The 17,418-nt window shown below is 42.1% G+C and overlaps 1 protein-coding gene across 2 annotated transcripts; it reads right to left on the reverse strand.

Annotated features, from left to right (window-relative positions):
* Window positions 1-10,943: 10,943 nt before the first annotated feature.
* LOC136457926 (uncharacterized) lies at window positions 10,944-16,512 on the reverse strand. 2 transcript variants are annotated; one of them, XR_010759849.1, is made up of 7 exons: window positions 16,277-16,512; window positions 15,369-15,424; window positions 12,830-14,256; window positions 12,614-12,742; window positions 11,999-12,288; window positions 11,468-11,899; window positions 10,944-11,368 (listed from the first exon to the last, which is right to left on the reverse strand). XR_010759849.1 is itself a non-coding variant. In XM_066457937.1 (6 exons), the coding sequence occupies exons 4-5, from the start codon at window positions 12,729-12,731 to the stop codon at window positions 11,742-11,744; spliced, it is 891 nt and encodes a 296-aa protein (XP_066314034.1). In that variant the 5' UTR covers window positions 12,732-12,742; window positions 12,830-14,256; window positions 15,369-15,424; window positions 16,277-16,512; the 3' UTR covers window positions 10,944-11,368; window positions 11,468-11,741. The 2 variants fall into 2 exon arrangements, 1 of the variants encoding a protein (XP_066314034.1); XM_066457937.1 differs by having other exon boundaries at window positions 11,999-12,742.
* Between the last annotated feature and the right edge of the window lie 906 nt (window positions 16,513-17,418).

Raw genomic sequence — 17,418 nt, forward strand, 5'->3', positions numbered from 1 at the left:
CTATAGTAGGTGCATGGGGATACAGCTGTCCCCCCAAAATTTCTAGGAAAACACCAAGTGTATATAATATTGTCGATGTTTTACCACCGATAGCCTCCCACAGGGGTACCCGGGGCAGTATATTCGGATTTTGGCGTATGCAGAACTCGACGGTAAACGCAAGAGACAGTCGATTTATCCTGGTTCGGGCCCTCGACCGTGATCGAGTAATAGCCCTACGTCCAGTCGGCGTTAGCCTTTGCGTTGGATTGATTGTAAAGTGTTGCGTTGTGTTCACCTTCGTTCCAAGGAGCTCTGCCCTCCTTTATATAGTCAGGAGGCCAGAATCTTAGTCGGTTTACAATGTAGAGTCCTAGTAGGATTACAGGGTAGTATTACTACTAGGATTACATAGAAGGAATCCTAATCAAACTAGATCTCCTCTCTTCCTTGCGGTGTATCCCGTGGGTCCCACATCGACAAGCCCCCGAGCACTTCATGGTTGAACTCCGGAAGCCTTGTCTTGTTTCTCCAGGTCTTGCCGAGCAGGAACAAGCGTCGCCCGAGTGCTTTCTTGAGTAAAATCGCGTAGCGCTTCTTGGGATCTTCGAGTGATGTGTGTGTTTTTGAAGAAAAAAGTAATCCCATCTGGGTGTGACCCCCGTGCCTCTTGCTATTTGGAACAAGGAGCAGGAGGGTCTTATCTTGAAATTGTTCTGATTCTTCGTCGAAGGGCTCCCGAGCATATACCTAGGTTCTTTATTAAAAAGAACTCAGATATAGCTCGGTCCGGGTTCTTTTTGTCGTGAGGCCTTGAAGTGGTCTGTCTTGAAGAAGTCTTCTTAGTGACATGCGCTTTTTTGAAGAAAAAAGTACACTCACTGAGTGTAGCCCCCGAGCCTCTTGCTATTTGGAACAAAAAGTTGGAGGGTCTTGAATCTTATGTTGTTTGAAAATTGCTGTCTTGAAGAAGTCTTCTGAGTGATGTGCGTTTTTTTCAAAAAAAAGTGCACTCACTGAGTGTAGCCCCCGAGCCTCTTGCTATTTAGAACAAAGAGTTGGAGGGTCTCGAATCTGAGTTGTTCAAAGAACTAAAAACGTCTCCTGTTGCAGCCTCCGAGCATATATCCGGGTTCTTTTATTCAGAAAGAACTCGGATGCAGGGTCTTGGTAGTCTACTATTGTCAGATGTAGTTGTATGGGGGTGGTTGAGTGTAAACGCTGTTTATTCACGAGTTGTACAGTGTTGGCAAATTATTCCGAATATGGTTGTTCTTGAGTACTGTTCCTTCACGCCTGAGTCCTCTTTCATTGAATTCTGTCTTTTCATTGTCCTTTGTTAGGTTTGTTTCGTTGGTGCTCTCGGTCCATGTGCACCGCTTCTTTGGTCTATAAATACCCTCCTGGTGTGCTGTTTTGATTCATCGAGCATTTTATTGCGTGGTCTGAAATCTTCGTAGCCATGAATACGATAGTTTCTGAAGTAGAGCAGCTCCCGGGCGTATTTTGTAGTTCTTGTATATCTTGAATGTACCAGAAATGTTCTTGCCTAGGTCCGAGTTCTTGCTCCGGAGGTCCCTTTGTCCAAGATTGTGGAGGAAGCCGAGAGTCAAGAATATCTGGATGCCGTTGAAAAGGTGGAGCCTGAAGTCAAAGATTTAGCCAGGAGGATTGTGGATAATCTTGATATTGATATTTCTTCTCCTGATGGCGATGCTTGATGTATTTTGACTTTAGTACTCCAGCCTCTGTAATAAGGATATTATACTTGTTTTTGAATAAAGATCCTTTATTTTTTTGTTGATGTCTTCTTTGCCTGGATGTCTTTGATTTAGTCAAGTGTTTGTCATGCTTTTGACTGCGCTGTGTAAACAACTCGGTATTTGTAGATCGTTGTCTTGACAAACTTTCTTGATTTGTCGAGTGCTTGTCTGGCTTCCATATGCGCCGTGTAAACAACTCGGTTTTTGTAGATTGTTGTCTTGACAAACTTTCTTGATTTGTCGAGTGCTTGTCTGGCTTTCATATGCACCGTGTAAACAACTCGATTTTTGTAGATCGTTGTCGTGACAAACTTTCTTGACTTGTCGAGTGCTTGTTTGGCTTTCTTCTGGTTGTAGAAACATCTTAGGTTTGATTCGGGTGTTAGCATATTAGCTACCCTCATCGGCAGGCTCAAGCATCTTTTCAACTCTTTTGCTCTCAGCCGATATGCTCAGGCGTGATTTCAGCCATTTTGCTTTTTTGGATCGGGTGTTAGCTTATTAGCTACCCTCATCAACGGGCTCAAGCATCTTTTCAGCTCTTTTGCTCTCAGCCGGTATGCTCAGGCGTAATTTCAGCCATTTTGCTTTTTTGGATCGGGTGTTAGCTTATTAGCTACCCTCATCGGCGGGCTCAAGCATCTTTTTAGCTCTTTTGCTCTCAGCCAATATGCTCAGGCGTGATTTCAGCCATTTTGCTTTTTTGGATCAAGTGTTAGCTTATTAGCTATCCACATCGGCGGGCTCAAGCATCTTTTCAGCTCTTTTGCTCTCAGCCGGTATGCCCAGGCGTGATTTCAGCCATTTTGCTTTTTGGATCGGGTGTTAGCTTATTAGCTACCCTCATTGGTGGGCTCAAGCATCTTTTTAACTCTTTTGCTCTCAGCCGGTATGCTCAGGCGTGATTTCAGCCATATTGCTTTTTTGGTTCGGGTGTTAGCTTATTGGCTACCCTCATCGGCGGGCTCAAGCATCTTTTCAGCTCTTTTGCTCTCAGTCGGTCTGTTTAGTGAAAATAACTCGGGAAAAGTCATAATAAGACATATGTTGTCGAGGAACACCATCTTATTGATCATGAACGTTGATCTCTTGTGGCTTGTATATATATTCTCCCTTGAGTTGTTTTCGTGCATAGAATCTTCTTAGTTGGCTGATGTGCCATGTATTATTGACTTCTTTTCCATCTTCAGTTATCAACTTGTATGCGCCAGCTGTCGATGTTTCGATGATTTTGCTTATCCGAGTTGTCTCGGTTGTTTCTATCCGGGAACCTTTCTCGTGTCTTCTCCTCTGTAGTAATCATCTTTTCTACTGTGCATCTGAATTCTTTATTGTTTCTCAGATTTTCTTTATAGAAGTCCTGAAATTGCCACCTAGCCATGATTCCATGAGAGAAAGCTTCGATTACTTCTCGTTCGGTGATGTCATGTACTTGAGCACGTAGTTCGCCAAATCGTCGATAGTAATCTCTAAGACTTTCGCCCCCTTTCTACTTAAGTCCTTTTAATTCTGTGTGGGTGATGGAGTGCGTAATGATACCCGCGAAATTTTCATATAAAACTCTTTGCAAGTCCTCCCAGTTTCTGATTGACCCTGGATTTAATTTGTCGAACCATAGGAGGGGCATGGTTTCTAGGGCCATGGGAAAGAATAAGGTCTTGATGTCGTTGTCTCCTCCGGCTAGTTCAATCGACTGCGAGTAAATCCTGAGCCACTGCCTTGGTTCGGTCTTGCCATCATATTTAGAGTGGTTGAATGGCTTGAACTTGTGAGGTAGTCGTATTGAAGCAAGTCTGTTCTCAAAACAGGGGAATCTATCGTGCGTTCCGGCTTCTTTGTATTCTGATTCGGCACCTCCTTCCTGCCAACTATCATTTTAGTGAGAGTAGTTTTGCGGGGATGTCTGAATGGGTGCTTCGCTTTTGATCTTCCTTGGTTGTTTGACTTGGTAGTTTTGACTATGGTCCCTTCTGCTTTTCCTATTATGACTTCTACCTGGTCCAAGTCTCTCAAAAGCGGACTTCCTTTGAATTTGATCTTCCTTATTATGAGATGTTGACCTGGCGGGTAGTCTTGAGCGGGCCCTTCCGTTGTGCGTCCTTAGGGCTGCTGATTGGAGGAGGTCTCGGAGTTGTTCCTGTTTTTCACTTGGAAGTGATGTCGCTTCGAGTTCTTCTAGTGCTTCTCGGATCTTATTGTAGGGTGTATTCGGCGCACGTTTTTCTTCGACTTCTTGCTCTGATTTTTTCCTATCATACTCAGCCAGATCTGACTCATATTTGATCCAAGCTTCCTTGTGTTGCCTAGCACGGCGTTGGCGTCCTTGTTTCAATTTGTTTATTCTTTCTCTGGCTTCCCTCTAACTCTCGGTCTCACCATCATGCCCCTGGATAAAGGGTGCTATGTTGGACTCAGATTCGTCTAATGACCTGATGTCGGGTGCTTCTGGGAGGACCAGAGGTGATCGAGGACGGTGAACCATGAATACTTCTCGTGTGTGAATTGTTCTGTTATTGGTGTTGGTTTCCACACTGTCGGAGTTGTTGATGATTTTAGTAGAGGCTTCAAGGTCGTAGATCAAGTCTCCTTCTTGGTAGGGTAGAATTGTTGTCATCGTCGTGCCGACCAGTTGGGTACCGCTGTCCTCAGGAACAGAACCTGACCAGTGGATGATGCAGTCTTGAGATGTTATAGTTAGTACGAGACCTTCCTGAGCTCCTGTTAGTGGCATTCTAAGCATCGGATCGAGGGATCCTTCGAGCCATGCCTGATAAGATTCTGCCATGTTGTGGAGTCCGAACGAAAAAGGACCTGACTTCTTGAAAGGACTCTGAGTGTATTCCGAGTTGTTCTCTTGATAGGCTGAGGCCGCATTCTGGAGCCCCGCCGGAAAAGAACTTGGTTTTTTGAAAGAACTCGGTAAAGACTCCATCTCGGATGCAGAGCCTGAGTTTGAGTCAGATGTGGAAATCCACAAACTCTGAGCTGGATCAGATATCACGAGCTACGTGAATCTTCCGACGATTGGTTCTGTCGTAGTCGCCGAAACAGAAAGGTTTTTATGGTGATCCGAATCTTCGAGGAGACGGCCTTGAAGCTTGCCGCTGTCGTCCTCCTCACAGATCCATGAACCAAAGATGAAAGTTGATCCGATCGAGAAGATCATGTTGTTGAGGTCCGTCGAGCTCTCGGATGCAAATTTGCCGAAAGCCCCTACCTGGCGCACCAGCTGTCGATGTTTTACCACCGATAGCCTGCCACGGGGTACCTAGGGCAATATGTTCGGGCTTCGGCGTATGCAGAACTCGACGGTAAACGCAAGAGACAGTCGATTTATTCTGGTTTGGGTCCTCGACCATGATCGAGTAATAGCCCTAGGTCCAGTCGGCGTTAGCCTTTGTGTTGGATTGATTGTAAAGTGTTGCGTTGTGTTCACCTTCGTTCCAAGGAGCCCTGCCCTCCTTTATATAGTCAGAAGGCCAGAGTCCTAGTCGGTTTACAATGTAGAGTCCTAGTAGGATTACAGGGTAGTATTACTACTAGGATTATATAGGAGGAATCCTAATCAAACTAGATCTCCTCTCTTCCTTGCGGTGTATCCCGTGGGTCCTGCATTGATAAATACCCTACCCTGTACATGTATAATACATTGTAAAATATAATTGCTAGTCTGCTCAGCCCATACAACAGCCCCTCGCTCTACATTCGTTGCTCTCTAGGCCAAACAACAGCCCAGTTCCAAACTGCACAATACGTGTATTGATGTATAAGCACTTTGCCGAAACAGCCAGACGAAACCCCGCCGGCAGCAGGAAAGACGGAAACCCTCGTCGCAAGATGTGAAGACCAAGCCTCGGAATAAGATGGGTGATCAATACTTAAATGATTGTTTGTTCACATTTATTGAGCGTGAATTTTTCCGATGTGTAAGCAATGAAGATATCATTAAACGCTTTCAAGCCATGGCGGAATGGCGTGTGAAGCTTTAGGTTCTATCATACTATAAGATTTAGTGGAAACTTGTAATGGAATTATAGAAACATGTAACTTGTTCCATCTATATATAATAATTGCAACTATTTTTTCATAGTTTAGTGATCTAATTATGTCATGTCCATTGTTGATGAATTATATCGTTTTCGTCCGTACCCCATCATTGAAATCCTAGATCCGACACTGCTATATAGTCCATTTGTCTGTCTTATAAACTTTCTTGGTTCTTGTGTCTAAACTGGCTATAAGCTTACAACCTGCTTCTTCTCTCTCCTCCGTCTTAACGTGCAACCTGTTTATAGCTTGCTAAAACTAGCCTTGCATTGTATGTTTGCAGGAGCTGATTCGCTAAGGCACACCGAGGATTCTATTAGGGTCACATGCTAGTTTGGGATTCTGAGAATGAGAAGTGAATCAATTTGTTTATAGCAGCTTCCTGTAGGGGAAAACTTACAATCAAAAGATGGAACAAACATGACATGCATACGTGGGCGCTCCAATGCAACATCATTGTTTCCACATCTCCTTTTACATATCTAGTTATACCAATAATGTAGTACATCTTCAACACTTTGTGTCTAAATATGTGTGGACCAAACACATCACAGCATGCTCTTTAGTCACAAAGAATGCAACTCTACTTTTATCTTTAGTCAAATCATTTTTTACTCTAAATAAGTACACTATAAAAGACATGTTCGGTTGTAGAAAGAAGTAGCTGCTGCAACGGTGGCCTTTCCTTCTCTCTCAAATCACTGTACGTAGTGATAGCAACAGCAATCTGCAGCAGCTGCTTATTTCTGCAGCTGCGAGCACCCTGATATTTTATAATTAATTTAGTGATACTTATTTCATACCATGAGTATATGTATTTATAAAACTGATCAAACTTGACATAAGTTAACTTAGAAGTATACTAGAGAGTTGCGTTCCTTTTCGGACGGTGTAGTATTCTTTTGTATCAGGACGATGGGATCAAACCCCGTTCCTTCTCAATTCTTTTCCACGCATGTTCTCTCTCCTATCATTTCCAACTTTTGCTATCCTTCGTTCTCTACTACAAGAATTTGTCACTATGCATACCTCACCCTCCATATTAGATGTCCTTATATGTGGAGATGCATTAATCGACATTTGCATAATATAATCTAGCTTGCATTGCTAATAGTTAGCAACTATGAATTAGGCGTGAATCTAAATATGCTAATACTAAAAGATGTGCACTAGCTAACTAGTAAAAAAGTAGAGGTTGTTGTCAAGTGCTAAGAAGTAAGAATTACTAGCAGATTCAAAAAGAGCCTAGGCTCCACCAATAACACATTACTCTCGCTTCCTGAGAAGTCAACTTTTTTACTTTGATTAATTATATATAAAAGAATATTAATATTTATAATACATAATTAGTATTATTAGATAGATCATTGAATATAATTTTATAATAAACTTATTTAAAGATATAAATGTTGCACGTATTTACTATAAACCTAGTCAAAATTAACAAAAACTTGACCTGCACGTATCCTTATAAAGCCTTTCTTTATGGGACAAAGGCAGTACACAACGGAGCGGATGCTCAAGAGGATCGGAGAGGGCGTGCAGGCAGCCAGCCAGCTAGATGTGCACGTACGGTGATGGCATTATCGGGAGCCAAATATATGTAATAGGCAAAATGCACTCAAACTCGTGACTATTTTAAGATACGTGGAAATAATCAAACAAATAAATCGGCAGCACTAGCGCCACGACGTCTGGACGGACCCCCCTCGCGTCCGAACGCCCGCGCCAGCGCCTACTGCATGCACAGGCGGGGCTCGCCCGCGCCACTCCCCCACGCTTCCCGCACCCCTCCACGGCTGCTACACCGCTCCCCTCTATGCATGGGGCCCAACAGCTACGGCAAGTGGCCCCACATTGCAACATGCATAATACCCCGATCTACTTTTGAAACACTCAAACGAAACAATTGTAACATACGTACGAAACAGCTGAAACATTCAAAACATGAGCATGAAACACATGCAAAAATACATGAAAAACACTTGAAAAACAATTGCAGACATATGCAACATCTAGATAAAACACTTGCAACATATGTGTGAAACATATGCAACATCCAGATAAACACACTTGCAACATACGTCTGAAAAAACAGATGAAATATTGGAAATAGACGCTTGCAACATATGTGTATAATTATTGCAACATACTAAAGCTCATATCGAGTCAAATCACGACTTCTATGATGAGATGGAGGGAGTATTTTTTGAAAAATTCCACAAAAAATATTATGCGTAATAGATTTATTATAGTGTTTGGTTTGCATCGTGAAGGCATGCAGAATTATCTGATCCTAGTAACCGTGCCTAGTCTTGGTGTTTGGTTTGCATCATGTCATCCACCCATCCGTCGCGAAATCGTTCTGTGTGGTTCCACGGGAAACTTCCTGACGAGTCTATTAGCGTGTTCGGTTCACTGATCACCCTATTTTACTCATCTACTTTTTAGCCGGTTTATGTTTATTTTAGCTTATTCTCTTTTACAGAAACATTATTGAATCAGTCGAAATCAGCCGAACTTGTGTGGGCTGTCCCGAAGCATGGGACCCACTTGACAACCTTACTATTATTGACGAGGCATGATGGTCGACTTATCTCACACACAACTGAGTGGAGTATGCCATTGTGACAGTCCAATCATCGAATTGGACGAACACACCCAAATAACTTCCATGGCTGTAAAAAACTTGTATAGGCCTCTCTCACACCCTAAAGCTCACGACGCGCGAGGTGTCATACGGCTTGTTCGCTGGTTGGTTTCTAGGCTGGTTTGGGCTGGCTGGTGCTGATTTACTGTGAGAAAAAAACACTGTTGGCTGATTAATTTGGGTTGGCTGAAACAACAAACGAACATGCCGATAATTGCTTGGTCATGGTCGCTGCAGCGGCGCGCGTCAGGCTCCTGAGATTTTGCTTTGCTTTGCTTGGATCCACACTCATGGCTGATGGTGATGGGTCGGGCTGCTAGTACACGTGTAGCGCGTACCGGCAAGTACTATCTGGTCTGGTTTCCCCAGCTTGCGGAACCAAAATATCTAGAGATAAATCTCGCTAGTTACCGTACGTGCTTCTTCCGCCGCTCCACAAAAACAAAAACGTTGATATATATATATATATATATATATATATATATATATATATATATATATATATATATATATATATATATATATATATATATATATATATATATATAGGGAGAGGCTATTCAGTAGCCGGCTACAGAATAAGTTATTCTGTAGCCACCTTCATTTACCATAATTTTATATACTAATTTACCGTAATGGCAATACATATTTACGATAGTTGGGTTACTATAACACACGGGGGATATTTATCATAACGTTATATTAAACCACTTAGTAAGGAGTTACTATAATCTCGTAAATTAACATAGTAATTATCGTAACTCAAAGTGGCTACAGAATAAGTTATTTTGTAGCCAGCTACAGGATAGTAGTTATATATATATATATATATATATATATATATATAGGCTATTCAGTAGCCAATTACAAAATAAGTTATTCTGTAGCCACCTTAATTTACGATAATTTTATATACTAATTTATGAAATGTCAATACATATTTACGATAGTTGAGCTACTATAACACATGGGGATATTTACCATAACATTATAGTAAACCACTTAGTAAGGAGTTACTATAATCTCGTAAATTAACATAATAATTATCGTAACTCAAAGTGGTTACAAAATAAGTTATTTTGTAGCCAACTATAAGATAGTAGTTCTATATATATATAAATATAAATAAATAAATATATATATGTATGTATATATATATATGTATATATATATATGTATATATATATATGTATATATATATGTATGTGTGTGTGTGTGTGTGTGTGTTTATATCTAGATTTGTCTTAAGCTAGCTTCTTTCTTTTTGGCTGTGACCATCATTATCTCAAATTTTTAGTATAGGTTAAAAGACAGGTCCATTTATCATGAAAGTACTTTTCATTTTCATATATATGTATATATGGTAACACGCTGCCAATTGACTCTAAAGTGTCAGATATTATCGATGACTAAGTTCAAAACAAAAATACTATGACTTAAGACCTGTTTAGACCCTGTGGTCGTGCCACAAACTTTATACCAATTTAGCTCTTGAGGCTCCAAATGTACAAGTGGTTTAAAGCGTTGTCTAAAATATAGCTAATCACATAAAAAGTCCGTTAGTTTATTAGACCACGCAATTGAACTAAAATTTTCATCAATGTAAAAAAGTTTTAGACCCTCTAGATGATATTCGCCCTTCTACTACTACTCTACAAAACCCAAGATTTGTGTATATGGCCTGTCTTAGATTATGCTGGTCTCATCACTACTACGTGTGATGGAGGTACACAATGGTAACGTGACTACATCTTTGAGACTATGTTATCGTGGCGGTGATAGTGGCCGCGTGGCGGCTCTGCCACTAGGTGGGTGGTGAGGCTAACCTGCCTTACTAGTCTTGCCAAAAGATATGCCTCCTTGTCTTATGGGCTCAAAATCCATAAGGCAGGTGTTTTTTTATGCCGAGTCTTTTACTTGGCTACATTGCAAAACTACCACCTTGTATATTGTGGATGAATCCAGTTGATTCCATCAGTTTTCGCCAATATAGTTAGAGCCATTTGAAGCTAATAAGTTAAAATCAAGCGAAGATTATATTCATCTAGTATTAGTTTATGCTAATTTATCTTGAAGTGATGATGAAGAAGTGTTTGCTGGTAGTGAAATCCTTATGATGATGCTTATTATGATTGTATTGTTGTCAGTGACGCTTTTGATATATATGGGACCGATGTAGGTGGATCGGCTAGTGAATGTAAAAGCTCACCTCGTCTGGAAAAGCTAGCTACATCACTACGGAGTATTTGACATGCATGCATGCACAAGATAGTAATAAATCTAGAGAAAGGCAGCTTCTGGATCCAAATGGCACCATGCACACAAGTCCAAATGGCAGGTTATGACAAAAGGAATATTGGCCCCGTTCCGAAACTAGAACAGTGACCACAAGCAGCCAAACCAGCTGGTTCAGCCGAACTGCAGCAGCTCCATTTGAATTCAAAATATGCCGCCAATGAAATTGAATTCAAACACCAGCACCAAACACTATCTATGGACAACCCTTACATCAATCACATGTTCATACAACAGTTCAATACAACAATTTATTACAACACGACTCCACTACAATTAGATTAAGATCCCAACTCTACAAATATTTTCCAGTTCTTATATCATTCAAATAGCATCATTGGTCACTTTTACAAAAGTTGTCGCCCCCCAGGAGGCATATAAACTGGTAGAAGAAGTTTCCCATGTACATGCTTCTTCTACGCAGTTGCTCAGCCCACAGTTCATTGGCGGTCCTCACCAATTAGCTCCACATTACAACATTTTGTAAATCTAAATGATTGCCTACGAGGAACAATTATACAATACTCATACCCACATCAAGGCACATATCAATAGCAAGAAGCACAAACCGATCACAGTCATCTTCTTGCAGCCATCCTCTGCTCCCCGTGCACCATGTCGACACATCCTTCACCTGCATGTGTACACATCCTCATTAACCCCAAAGTAGGCAGCCAACAGAAATTTGCATGACTACACTAATTTCTACCAATACCATAAATGTTTCACTTACGTTGTCTTCCCAAGGAGTCCAAGTCCATATGTAATTCAGTCGCGGATCTGTTCCATATCATTAGGATCACTTAACGCCATAGCTGCCACTTGACTCAAAGGCCTAAGGTTTGGTGCTTGCCTGTACCTCCCTGGCTAGTGCTGTCCCTCCATCTCATGCACGTAGTTGTGCAGTGCACAAAGAGCAATAATTATCTGTGTTTGTTTGGTCCCCGGATAGTGAGGAACGCCTTTCAACATCTGCCACTTAACTTTCGCTGCCCTAAATGTCCTTTCTATGACATTATGCAACCTGGAATGGTGCCGGTTGAACACCTCCTGCGCGTCACAAGGCCCCTAGTCTGGAACTCCTTCACCCAGTACCTCTTATTTGGATACGGCGTCAGAAATCCGGGGCGAAGTGCGTAACCGGGGTCCACCAAGTAATAGCGGCCTGTATACATACATAGCAAGACATCAGTTCAAATACAATTAGCTCCAGCATGAAACCTTTGCATCATTACATCAACCAATCGGACTAAGTTCAACTAACCTGATGGTGGACGTGAGAAAGAAGCATCGTCATCTGCCTTCTTTTTCACATGCATGTCATGTGTTGAACCCTCCGTCCCCACGTCAATATACGTGAACCTCATGTTGAAGTCACAAATTGCAACCATATTTTGGGTTGTCTTCCCTTTCCTATTAATATGGTTATCACGGACTCCTTGATCAACTATCACATCTATGTGAGTTTCATCCATGGCGCCTATGCAGCCATCAAAAAACGGTGTGTACTCCAACAACTCCGCCGGTAGTACTGAATAAGTGGTGTCTCTAGGCCTAAGCACGTCATCTGCAAATTTAGTCATGGCTGCCAGAACATAGGAAAATACATTGCTACATGTCCCCATCCCCCTCCTAAATCTCTCATGCATTTGCCTCTGACATTGATTTGTCCCATATGCCCATAGAAACACGGCTAAAGCTTCAATGGATTCAAATTCCCTACTGCCTTTTAGCCCATAGCAGTCATGTAGTATGTTATGCAACCTAATCAAATTTTCAGGCTGCATCCGACAGCTTTCAAAGCACCTACTATCATCTGACAACAGCTTATCTACCCACTGTCTTCCGGTCAGCTCAGGCACACGGATAACATGGTTACCTTGTGGTGGTACCTGCAACATGTACACAATTACATAGCCTCCGGCAATAGCTGCAGTAACCATCTCGTTGAAACTGTTTTCACTTGAATTTTGATTGTCCTCGTCGCTGTTGTCCATGTACCAGTAGGCTGCATGAGAAAAATATAAACCAACGTTGGTAACTAAATTCCAACAGTACATTAAGTATAACTTGTGAATACAATTTACAGACACACTTTCAGACTCGTAGGCAACTAATGACCCCTTGAATCAGTATAGCATTAATAAAGTCTTGTCTTGTTACAGTCCCGCAGTCTTTTTACAGTTCCACAGGTACCTGCAACAAAAGTACGCCATTATGATTTGTTCAAATACAAAACAATTATAGCATCTGTTAAGAATGAAATATCTGTTAGCTTCAAAAACCAAGAAATGTCAGTTAGCTCAAACAAATGCATCACATCACACAACTTATAACGAGTTCGAGATAAAAAATACGACACATGGTTTTGGCCACGGACCCCATTACAAGACAGAAACCTCAACAAAACTAGGACAACAATGAATGTAAAGGATAAAAGACGACACTCAAATGTCATCGTTGGTTCACACCAAACTCAACATCCTGGCTGCTGAACTACTTGTTGTTCCTCAGCCAAGCCATACGTTCTTCAGCTGTCACCAGATTCTTGAACACCCGCCGGGTCACTGAGTTCTTGAACAACACCGTTGCTAAGAAGAACATGTCCGAAGTGGATGGCACACCATCTTCTCGTAAAAGTTGCATAGCTTCGTCAACCTCGGCCTGTTCACAGATCCGTTCTCTATCCCGTGATGTGCTCCTTGCAGCAATGCTCTCAGACAACCGGGCCATGTACTCCCCCACGCTGCAAGTCTTCTTCTCTGGGCTGTTGACAACATTGTCCATGGTGTCCCTCTTCGAACCAGAATAGTAGCTGGATGGCCCACCGAAGGCTTGATGCTGATGTTGCTGATGCATATTATGGAGATTCACAGGAGTAGAACTTGATCTAGCAGGTGCAGGTCTTTTTGGTGGCTGATGATTGGGTCTTGTTATAATGCTTCAGAAGGTGTTTCTTTTCATGTCATGCACAGAACGTTTTAACCGGTCTGTAAGAGTTACATTTGCTTCTCCAACTAATTTGAATGCTGCCTCTGCGCCTCCAAACTTGTTCTTGTCAGGGTGTAGCAAAAGGGCAAGCTTACGATACTGCTTCTTTATCAGTGCGTCATCAGCATTTACAGGTACTTGCAGTATTCCATACCAATCAATCTCAGTATTCACCTTAGCTCCAGCAGCACAATGAACATCACAAACAGTTAAACATTTTTGTAATGTCAACGGCATCCACTTTTTTGAGGAGTTGCTGCGCCTTGATAATCAACTTTTTTGCACCAACAAAATCCTTGTCCATCATTTTTCTTTCTGCCAGAGCTTTCGCTCTAGCAGCCTCATCTCTGTTGCACTCCATGTAAACAAGTAGTGAAGTTGGTATTGTTGCAGAGATGTTGACTATGGAGTGGCTAGCACGGTATGTTAGTAACCACTGGAGTAGTTCTCTAATAATAAGATGTGCAATGCAGGTTGTAGAAATCTTTGATTGCCCATAGTAATATGTGAACAAAAACCAACAGCAAGTTTCTGCAACAAAGTAAACAATGTAGTTAACAAAACAAACATGCCAGCATAACAGTAATTTTCCGCAACAAAATAAACAATGTAGTTTTTGTCATATTCTACAATTAGCAAAAAAAAATTCTTACACATTACAGTATTGTCAGCATTCAAAGTGATGAAAAACTACTGCATCCACAATTCAAACATGAAATCCCATATGAAAATCCCCTGTTTTAGTCAAAGGCCCAAATGCATCCTTGTCATCCAGCATGAAGCGGTAAGAACTCATAACACCAAATAAGCACATATGAATAAGTCCATATTTGGTTCCTCAAGTTTCCAGTTTCTCTAGCTTTGACCCTAACTCCAATAACGTTTAGTTTGAGTATCCCAACTTTCAATTCCATTTAGTTTTGACCCCTAAGCCCAGTAAAACTGGTTTCGGCTGACATGGCAGCGGTTTTTGGATTTAAGTGACGAACAAATACTGAAACACCTCCAAATTTTTTGGAAGAAACAATCCAGATGTTTTGGGACACAGGGAACCCCACAAAAAACAACTGGAGTTTATACGTTCTAGCAGTTCCAAATAAAAGATTCAATAAGTCAAAAAAATGAAAAAAAAAGACTTTAGAAAATTCCAAAAAGAAACATATAAACTTTGTCAACAATGATGAGAAATCTCTTCATCATCCGTGATGACTGGCATCCAGAAATTTGCACTGTAGCTGAGGTGTGCATGCACCAGAAATCTCTTTTCAAGATTTATCGAATCATTTATTTACAAACTTTTTCCACAATATTTTTTGTGGCTTGTTATTTTCTCCCATTTAAATTCTAAAACCACAACAGTCCTAAACAATTTCGAGCAGGTTCTAGTGCTAAAGTTTAACATTATGAAAAGCAGAGTTGAGGTTCCTACACATTAAATGGTCATGGAGTTTGTGGAGTGTGTGGTGCTGGTGGTGGTGGTGGTTGGGGGGGGGGGGGGGGGGGGGGGGGGGGGGAGATTAGACAAAATGGAAAGTAAAGGGGGCACATATGGACTTCCTTCAGAGACAGGGTGACAAATTAGAAGAGAATAAAGAGCACGTGCAAGCTTACAATAGCTGTAACATGGCAAAAAGAATACTTACCTGTTATCAACAATAATCACTAGTTCATCATTGCATGCAGAGCAGCAGAAGCTTGCCTGCATAAAAGTGATCTTCAATATGTGTTCAAATTTCACTATGCTATATATCGTAACAGAGTCTTTCTACAATAAAAGAAATACAAAACAATTTTGGATAGACAGCATAATGTAAACGTTAGATTGACTACTATAAATTGAGATTGAAAATATAGCAACATTGTTGCCCTTTTGGGCCAAAGATATGTAGCCCTTGGTACAATCCTTTTTTTATTTATGCAACTATATGGTGGCAATAGAGGAGGAGGAGTAAAAACACGAGCTTTCACTCATTTGATATATATGGAGAGGACTTTAGATATTGATTAAAGGCTAGAAAGACTTCTTTCTGTCTGCATGAAAGGCAAAACATATACAACAGCGGAAAAAAGCAATCCTTAGTTATCAAATATACATGGACATTCTTGCAATCAGCCACAAACACCCAACTATTCAGCTACGCATGCACACAATAACGTCTGTGGCCCCAGAAGCTCAGGCACCCTCCATCTGAGAAGAGATGTCCTCAAGGATCTTACAGAAACCCCAACCAAACCAGAAATGGACTCATGGCTACTAAGATGAAATCTAGGTTTGGAAGCACCACCTGTTCCATGCTCCAAACACCTTCAAACAAAAGAACAGACATTGGTGACCAAACCCGCCCCAAAAAACACATGCAAACAAAATTTACTCGCTACCATATCCCGCGGGGGCGGACCTACCAAAGGGACATGGGTGTACACATGTACATCCGACAATTTTTCCAAAAGGTTCGAAGTTAGGAGGCATCAAATAGCCAAATAGCTTTAGGTTAGGGTTTGGGTGCTCGGCTTCGCACAGCAGGAAGGGAAGAGACGGGATGGGAAATACCTGGTGGGTGCTCGTCCCGCCGGCGAATAGGCCGACGAAGGCCTCGCCACCTGGCGCAGGGCAGCGCCGGCGGCGGAGGTTCACCAGTCGTCGGAGAGCGAGAGCGGGGTGAGACTCACACCAGTCATCGTCGGAGAGTGAGAGGGGTGCGAGATGGTCGCCGGGTCGACCGTGAACGAAAGGGTAATGCGGCGGACGGCCGGCCCAGCGGGGTTGCTCGGCCCGGGAGAGCGCACACGGGCCTCCGCCTCGGCCGTTATTCTACACGCTAGTGTTACCCTGTTCACCTCTGTCGTTTCCCCTCCTTTGCAGTTTCTTTTTTCCCCCCTCTTTTTTATTTTGTATTCTTCTCTATTTCACCCGAAAAAATGTCCGTGCATTGGAACGGGTTATATAATAAGGTGGTTTAAACCGGCGGCATAGAGGCCACGGCAACATGCGTGTGTGGTGCCACCGGTCACAGCCTGCTTTGTCGGCAGTGCCGGCCCTAGGGGAGGGCATGGGGTGCAACGGCCAAGGGCCCAAGCAGGGAAAGGGCCTAAGCCTAGGTATACAAACCCTCACGTCCTATAGTCCATTAGACATTAGCAAACTAATGAGAACAGAGGCACAGAACTGGTTAGGCGGCCCAAGAAAACACAACATGGGCCTTTCTTTCCTAGTTCCCTTCCCCACGGTCCTCGGTAGAGAGAAGGCGAGGAGTCGCGCTGCACATAGCACACTCTGATCGTGAGTTCGCAATGTGCCGACGCATACACGCGAAGCAGCCGAGCCGCGCCGCCGCGAAGAGCTGCACTGTCGAAGACACGGACACGACGCAAGACGACGACGACCAGGCAGGACTCCACGACGACGACATCTTGATTCTCGGCTTCTTGCGAATTACGATCGCCGTCAGTTGTTTAGGCCCAAGATATTTTTTTCCTTTTCATTTTTAATCCAAATTTATTATTTGTATAGTATTCTAGAGTTTAGTACTCTATACGCATATAGTCATGTTTTTCTTTTAATTTAGGAGTTAGAATTATAGAATGTTACCTAAGAAAAATTTGTCAAGGGCTGAGAAAAGAAAACGAATATATTGTTTTTTTTAATCTATATTGTTCCTCGATATTATCATACATGTACAAATATATTATTTT

Source organism: Miscanthus floridulus, chromosome 6 (genome assembly GCF_019320115.1).
Source record: "Miscanthus floridulus cultivar M001 chromosome 6, ASM1932011v1, whole genome shotgun sequence".
NCBI lineage: Eukaryota > Viridiplantae > Streptophyta > Magnoliopsida > Poales > Poaceae > Miscanthus > Miscanthus floridulus.

Bases quoted from the DNA above. Each gene is read 5' to 3' on its own strand.
- LOC136457926 (XM_066457937.1), bottom strand. From the start codon at position 12,731: ATGGACAACAGCGACGAGGACAATCAAAATTCAAGTGAAAACAGTTTC. The intron at 11,900-11,998 runs GTTAGTTGAACT...GTATGTATACAG, and splicing joins TTTCTCACGTCCACCATCAG to GCCGCTATTACTTGGTGGAC.